Source organism: Pistacia vera, unplaced genomic scaffold (genome assembly GCF_008641045.1).
Source record: "Pistacia vera cultivar Batoury unplaced genomic scaffold, PisVer_v2 Contig437, whole genome shotgun sequence".
Classification (NCBI taxonomy): Eukaryota; Viridiplantae; Streptophyta; class Magnoliopsida; order Sapindales; family Anacardiaceae; genus Pistacia; species Pistacia vera.
The window spans coordinates 361787-370330 of NW_022196265.1; the positions used below are offsets into that span (position 1 = coordinate 361787).

The 8544-nt window shown below is 27.6% G+C and overlaps 1 protein-coding gene across 4 annotated transcripts; it reads left to right on the forward strand.

Moving 5' to 3' along the window:
* Window positions 1-304: 304 nt before the first annotated feature.
* Window positions 305-3370, forward strand: LOC116144029 (DUF21 domain-containing protein At1g55930, chloroplastic-like). Of its 4 annotated transcripts, none has more exons than XR_004130205.1 (7): window positions 312-1289; window positions 1428-1629; window positions 2165-2262; window positions 2360-2453; window positions 2784-2880; window positions 2996-3057; window positions 3216-3370. XR_004130205.1 is itself a non-coding variant. In XM_031429483.1 (6 exons), exons 2-5 carry the CDS (start codon window positions 1565-1567, stop codon window positions 2823-2825), a joined length of 318 nt encoding a protein of 105 aa, XP_031285343.1. In that variant the 5' UTR covers window positions 305-1289; window positions 1428-1564; the 3' UTR covers window positions 2826-2880; window positions 2996-3172. The 4 variants fall into 4 exon arrangements, 1 of the variants encoding a protein (XP_031285343.1); XR_004130206.1 differs by lacking the exon at window positions 3216-3370 and having other exon boundaries at window positions 312-1013; window positions 1113-1289; window positions 2996-3172; XM_031429483.1 differs by lacking the exon at window positions 3216-3370 and having other exon boundaries at window positions 305-1289; window positions 2341-2453; window positions 2996-3172.
* The last annotated feature ends 5174 nt before the right edge of the window (window positions 3371-8544 follow it).

An 8544-nucleotide genomic window follows, 5' to 3' on the forward strand; every position in this document is an offset into this window, starting at 1 on the left:
CTTTCTGATTTGTTAACACTATAAGAAAAACGGCTTTCCTTGATAGAAAATTTCACATAATTTTTTGACTGTTCTAAAAAGGTCAAAAAAATTAATTTTTAACAAATTCTTGATAATTTATGAACTATCAAGAATTTGAAATAATCTTGGACTGTTTTACAAAATTCTTAACAGTTATTAATTGTCAGTTTTTAACGGTAAAGGATTAAGTTAAAAAAACAAAAAATAAAATTTCACTAGGGCAAAGTTTCCCACCTCAAAGTTGTCACTATGGCAAATTTCCCACCCTCTTTCCATTAAGTCAAAGCTGGTTTAGGGTTATAAAATATTAAAATACCATCACTTCCGGCCAAAATTCATGCGCCCAAAATCCCATTTCTTTCGCCAAAAAACCAGAAAATTTTCCCTCTCTTCCGCCCAAAATCTCTCTTTCTCGCTCTTCCAGTGATCAAAATTCCATCATCAATTGATCTTTTATTAAATGCACGCTTGATTGATCCAATCACGTGATCGAAATAATAGCCAGATGAGGAAACCTTACAGTAGTCGTGAACTTGATCTTGAGTATCGACATCCACGGCGTCGTTTTCTTGTCCTTCATCGACGTTTTAGAGTTCGTTGATCTTGTCCTCGATGGAGGAACTGAAGCCCTCAGAATCGGAGGCACTGTCATTTAGCAGAGGCTTGGGGCGGTCAAGGAGGTGTTCAGTTGAGAGAGACACGTGTGGAGGGGAGAGACTGAGAGGAGGAGGAGCGCGACGATAACGGCGCATACGTGTGACGGGGCTGGCGACAAGATCTGAGGCTTTGTAGCATTTCTGCCCTTAATGATACCGGAAGATGGCGACAGTGACGAACATGATTGATGGTGTTATTTTGCTAATGAGCTGAGATTTGGAGCTCGTCGTTTATCTTGTGTACTGGCAGTTTGTGCCTGCTGCTTCGTGAAGCCTAAACAAGAAATAGTTGCTAAATCTGCTGCTCAAACAGTTCATGAACAGCATGGAAATTGAGTATTTTTCCTTTTTGTTTAATGTAACCCAAATGTTGTGTATTTTGTTGGGTTTTGGCATAGGTAATTAAATGTTGATGTTTTATTTGCTAAATCTCAGTATGGCTTCTGTCGCCCGAATGGCTATGACTAGAAGAGTTCATCCTCTTGTTCCTTGAATCCCTACCTAGGCAATTGGACAATAAAAGTTCGTGTTACAAGCAAAGGGAACATGCGTACTTACAAGAATGCAAGAGGAGAAGGGTGTGTCTTCAATGTGGAGTTAACAGATCAAGATGTAAGTCAAAAAGTTTAATCTGCGTAAACAATTTTTCTTTAGGGTCATGTATATGCGAAATTATAATAATGTTAACTATAAATTATTGTCTTTTAACATGTTAGTGATGAATGGTTAAAATTGATTTGTTTGGTGCAGGGCACACAAATACAAGCAACAATGTTCAATGAAGCTGCTAGGAAATTCTATGACAGGTTCCAATTAGGAAAGGTGTATTACAGGGAACACTTAGGGTTGCTAACAAGCAATTCAAGGCTGTGCAAAATGATTATGAAATGAACTTGAACAAAATGGTTTTGGCTGCACTTTTGGGGTTGTCTGCGTTCTTTGGCCTTGGCAGGTATAAAGTTCTTGAGCTAGTCTGTGTTTGTTTAATGTTTATGCAATTGTGTTTTCACAAATTATGCATTTAAGTGTTTGTTATTATTGTGGTCTTGGAAGTATATTAGCTTAGTTTGGTGTCATTGTGATGTTGGTGGTTTATGGAGTCTACAACAATTTATTGCACATTGTGTTATTATTTGGAAAAGCAGATTATTTAATTTTATTTGTTCTAGTGCTACTTTACCATATGTACTTATAAAGTCCAATTATATTATGTTGGGTATAATATTAGACCTTGTTCCGTTGAGGTGTTGTGAATGCTATTTCTTTTTTGGGTTTTAGTTGGCTGAAGTTGAGGGATAACCGAATGAGAATATATGGACTAATAAAATAAGCACAAGCTCTTTGAATTCTAAACCGTATTACCTGTTTCAGCATAAAAGATGTTAACTGAAACATCATCTGGTACTTTTTGGTATAAGTAGATGATTGCCATCTCTTCAAATAGTTTTATTTGTTCTAATTGGCCATTTGATATTATTTTGATTCAGGTGCGGGAATTGGCAGAAAAAGAGCCTGATAATGGTGTCTTTAAAATGCTTCGCTGTGATGTTACTCGGTTTTTTACGACTATTCTCATTGGCACAACGTATTACCCTCCCCCTTGATGTTAGTGTAACTAATTATTTTCTTTTCATATTGAGTTTGAAAATTAATTCTTTTATAGATTCTATTTACCTATTCAGTGTGGCAAATATTGGAGCCACTGCATTGGTCACTGAGGTAGCAACAGCTTTATTTGGTGAGGCTAGTGTCAGTGCAGCAATAGGAGTAATGACTGTAAGTATATAACTTTCTCTTTCTTTTAAGGATAGCAATATTATGAACTCATATTGAAATACCAGACAGTGGTTATAGTCGACATCTAAGTTAGGGGTGCACAGGATATAGGCTGCCATTAATATTTATTCAATTTTTAGTTTTATTGGTTTGTTTTGGGCTGATTAACTCTTGCTGGGTGATCATTCTATTGCTTCTTTGTGGTTGTTGTGTTGGGTACTTATGCAATGTTGTGTAGAATTGTTATTATCAATAGCAATTAATTTTCAATTAATAATATTGTTTTACCTTTTGAATATTAAAGCTTACTTTCGAATTAATTTTGTGTAGGGACCATTCAACTGGGAAGCGTTGAATGTGGGTTTTATATAATGAGATACATGAGAGAGATATACTTGAGAATGGGTTGGCATTACTGAAAAACAATGTAAGTTTTTTTATTTTTTTATTATTATTATTTTTTTTTTTTTTTTTTTTTTGGTTTTGAATAATAGGATGTAGTTGATATTTGTTGATTAGTCATATTGTGTTTATTTTTATAGTTCCTAGGGAAAGAAATATACGAAGATGCAAAGGTTGATGAAGTCAGAGGAGAAAGGGCGATGTACGTATCAAACTTTTTTTAGTTATTGTTGTTTCAGTGATGTTAGAGGCCAATGAGGGCAAAACTTTGTATCAAACTTTTTATTTTTGAATTGATTACTTTTCATTGTTGTTTATGCAATATTGTAAAATTTATACTGTTCAATTTTGTTTACTCAGAGCAGCAATAATATATTAGGAGTGAGCGATTCCGGGTACCTTGCATTTCTCGAGAGAATCGGAACCGGAACCGTATAGTGCAGGTTCCCAAAAAAAGGGACTGGAACCACACAGTGCAGGTTCTCAAAAAAAGGGACCGGAACCACATAGTGCAGGTTCTTCAATTCAAGGAACCGGAACCTAAAATGCAGGTTCCGGTTCTTTTCTCGGGTACCCTGTAAAAAATTAATTACCACCCTATTAGTTTAAAAAATGACAAAAATACCTTAAAAGTTTACAATTACACCTCTAATAAATTTTGATTACTCATTCATTTGTGTCTAATGTAACTCATAACCTGTAAATTTAATATTATAAATTAATAATGTTTATAATGTGATATATTAATGTTGTAATTATTATATTATAATGTAATGTTATAATTAATTTAATGATCATACTATAATGTAATGTTATAAATACTTATAAATATTTAAGTAGTTATTTAACAATAATGTAATGTTATAATCAATTAAATTTTTAATAATTTAATTAAATCCTTATGTTTAATGTTTATAATATAATGTCATAATTAATTAAATAATCATTTAATTATGTAATATTATAATTAATTAAGTGATCATACTGGAATGTAAATTGTAATGTTATAATTAATTAAGTAATATATTATTTAATTATAATGTAATATTATAATTAATTAATTTGTTAATCATTTAATTAAGTATTGTAATATTGTTTATAATAAAATACTATAATTAATTAAGTAATCATATTATAAATTTATAATGTAATGTTATAATTAATAAAATTCTAATAATTTAATTAAGTATTGTGTAAATTAGTAAATTATTGATGTTTATATTATAATGTCATAATTAATTAAGTAATTATTTAATTATATAATGTTATAATTAATTATGTAATATTATAATGTAATGTTATAATGAATTAAGTAATCATACTATAAATCTATAATTTAATATTGTAATTAATTAAATTTCTAATCATTTAACTAATATACTAATATTTATAATGGAATGTTATAATTGATTAAGCAATCATACTATAAATATATAAGATAATGTTATAATTAATTAAATTTTTAATCATTTAATTAAGTAATGTAATAATATAGTAAATTATTGATGTTTATAATGTAATATTATAAATTCATAACTAATTATGTAATTATTTAACTATGTAATGTTATAATTAATTAAGTGATCATAATATAATGTAATATAATAATGTTATAATTTAATTGAGTAATTATTTGACTATAATGTAATGCTTAATTAATTAAATTTCTGATTATTTAATTAAGTAATCATTTGTTTATAATGTAATGTGACAATTAATGTTTATAATATAATGTCATAATCAATTAAATAATCATCTATTATGTAATCATATTATAATGAATTAAGTAATCATACTATAAATTTTTAATATAATATTATAATTAATTTCTTTTATAATAGAATGTTATAATTAATTAAGCGATCATTTAATTATTATATAACATTACAATTAATTAACTAATTAAGTAACCGTATTATAAATTTCTAATTAATTAAATTTCTAATCATTTAATTAAGTATTGTGCTAATGTTTATGTAGTAAATTAGTAATTACTAATGTTTATAATATAATGACATAACTCATAATCAATTAAGTAATTATTTAATTATGTAATGTTATAATTAATTATATGATCATACTATAATGTAATGTTATAGTAAATTAAGTAATCAGACTATATATCTTTAATGTAATATTATAATTAATTAAATTTTTAATCATTTAATTAAATAATGTAACAATGTAGTAAATTACTAATATTTATAATGTAATGTTATAAATTTATAACTAATTAAGTAATCATTTAACTATGTAATACTATAATTAATTAAGTGATCATAATATAATGTAATGTAATAATGTTATAATTTAATTAAGTAATTATTTAATTATAATGTAATATTTAATTAATTAAATTTCTAATCATTTAATTAATTAATCATTTGTTTATAATATAATGTTATAATTAATGTTTATAATATAATGTCATAATCAATTAAATAATCACCTAATTATGTAATGTTATAATTAATTATGTAATCATACTATAATGAAATATTGAAATGTTACAATGAATCGAATAATCATACTATAAATTTTTAATATAATATTATAATTAATTTGTTTATAATAGAATGTTATAACTAATTAAGTAATAATTTAATTATAATGTAATGCTACAATTAATTACGTAATCGTATTATAAATTTATAATGTAATGTTATAATTAATTAAATTTCTAATCATTTAATTAAGTATGGTGCTAATGTTTATGTAGTAAATTAGTAATTACTAATATTTATAATATAATGTCATAATGAATTAAGTAATCATTTAATTATGCAATGTTATAATTAATTATGTAATTATACTATAATGTAATGTTATAGTGAATTAAGTAATCATACTATAAATCTTTAATGTAATATTATAATTAATTAAAATTTTAATCATGTAATTAAGTTTGTACTAATGTTTATAATGAAATGTTATAATTGATTAAGTAATTGTACCATAAATTTATAATGTAATGCTATAATTAATTAAAGTTCTAATTATTTAATTAAGTAATATACTAAATGTTATAACTTATAAGTCAGTTAATTAAGTAGTAGTCAATTAATGTAATGCTATAATTAATTATACTATAAATCAATTAAGTAATGTTATAAAATTATAATTAATTAAGTAATCATTTAACTATAATGTAATATTATAATTGATTAAGTATGATATTTAACTAGTAATAAAATTTATTAATGTTTATCAATTTATAATATATAATTAATTAATTGCTAATTTACTATATATACACTTAGGACTTGATAATTGAAGTAAATAACTAAATATATTATTATTCAATCAAATACACTATTTTATTCAAAAATAATTCTTTTAATAACATTAAAAATTTAAAACAGTTTTAATTGGATCATAATTCCAATTATTTACTTAATTAATCAAAACTTTAATATTAATATATTATAGTTTTTAATATGGTGTAATTTATATGTAATAAGTATAATTGTATATTTATTTAATTAGGTTATTCTGAAAATTTAAATTTTTCTATTTTAAATTTTTTTATATGTAAAATAATAGAAACCCCCCATTATTCATATTTCACAAATATTTCATTGCAGTCCAGGTTTTAAAACAGGTTCTAAACTAAGTACCCGCTACAGGTTCCAAATAGGGTACCCGTTTTAGGTTCTTTTTCCAAGTTTCGATTCCAATTCTGATTCCTCCATACATAAGAACTGGAACCGCACAGTGTCGGTTCTAATAAAATGGAACCGGAACCTACCTGCACAGTGCCAGTTTCGGGTAGGTTCAGGTTCCGGTTCCGATTGCGGTTCTACCCATAGGTTCCGGTTCTACCCGCTACCCGTGCTCACCCCTAAATGTATGTACCATTCGATCAATTGTTCGATGTCTCATTTTGTATTGTTGAATTGTGATAATTGTTGGAAGGATAAATATTATGAAGCATTTCATTTGACTATTCTATAATTTAATTCGTAATAATAATGAAATTTTACTAATTTAAAAAAAAAATAACAAAAGAAATCTTCACAGTGTGAAGACCGTAGACTGTCAACAATTTGGCTAAAATTCTTTAAAAAAAAAAAAAAAAAAAAAAACAAATCCTTGAAATTCGGCTAAATCTTTGACAGTTTGGTAATTGTCAAGGAATTGGTTAAAATTCTGTTAAATCTTTGACAGTTATCAAACTGTCAAGAGGTCTTTGATAGCTTGAAAACTGTCATAACCCTTCCTTGACAGCGGCTACAATGATAGTTCAAAAACTATCATTGTACCCCCTTCTTGATAGGTAATAGCTGTCAAGGAAGGGCTTTTTTCTTGTAGTGTAACCAACGGGGGTAACTTGTTTCTTTCCCTTTACCTCTACTTTGTTTTGATGGCTACATTGGGAACAATATAGGATTTAGGTTGGGGGTGGGGGTGGGGAAAAGATATGAAATATGCTTGTAAAATTTTTCTAGTTTGTGGGAACTTGTGTTTCCTGGTTTACTTAATATGTCTATGATATAACATGATTGCAATGACATGTAGCGTCTAGAAGAAGCCAATTTTTACTCTAGTCTAGGAATTATTTTGGATGTTGGTTTTACCGTAGTTTGAAACTCTCAAGATTGTGGTTTGTTTGGTGGGCCAGTCCTAGCAATTAGAGACGTTTTGTGTGTAATCTTCCTACAACTTTGTGAGATCCCCCAAATTCTAGATCCTATTTGATGATCACGCGAGGCAAAATCTTAGATGATGCATAATTAAAATGACTTAGGTTATCTTAGGACTGTTTGTGCCTTTTAAGCCAACCCTATATGTTATTACCCTTAGTCACCCCGTTGTGCCGATATTGTATATATTTAACTTTGATTTTCTTCCTTTAATCTCGCAATAACCTACCCTATCTAACCCTTAAACACATTTGCTACCTTTGATATTCTTTTAAGAGGATTTAATCTGAATTTATGAAAGTGAAAATGTGTGTGATTGAAAGCATCGTTTAAAAAAAATAAAATTGTGAAGATGTTTGAAAGTACTGGTTGGGGGTTGTTGTGTTGGAAAAAAGGAAATTTGGTGATATCATTGCTTCCTAAATTACTTATTAAAAAAAAAAAAACGAATAAGGAAGTATGAAAAGGGTATAGATTCGATTGTGGTTGGGAAGAGTGATGCAAAATAAAAAATAAAAAAATAAAGGTTTCAAGGTTTGAGAGAATAAGTTGTTTTGAGCGATCATGTTCTTCAAAGGTAAGATTATTCCTCTTAATTGCTTGAATCCTTTATGTTCTTTCATAACCCAATACCTTAGCCTAATGTTACAAGCTTAATTAAGTCCTAATGATCTGAAGTTGTGCGTTTGTTCTATATTAGTGGAGACTAATATGAAAAGTAGGCCTATGAAGTTGTGTGTTCAGAGTTTTTATATTTATGAGATCAAAAATTTGTTTTCTTTATTGAAGTTGCATATGGAACTCCCTCTAGGGCTAGGATTGGCGGATTGTGGAATTGACTGATGTTGGAGAGTTAAGAAAGAAGGTGAAACTGATGTTTAGGGTGTTCTCATATGTGGGTGATTATTGCTTATTCGTTTTACTACATGTGTATGCAATTTATGAGACACCTCTATTGACTAATCTGGGAAATTTTTGTCTTATGAATATGTGTGTTAGGACTTTTAGGATGTTTGTGGGTAACATCGCTGAAAACCCTCATAAGA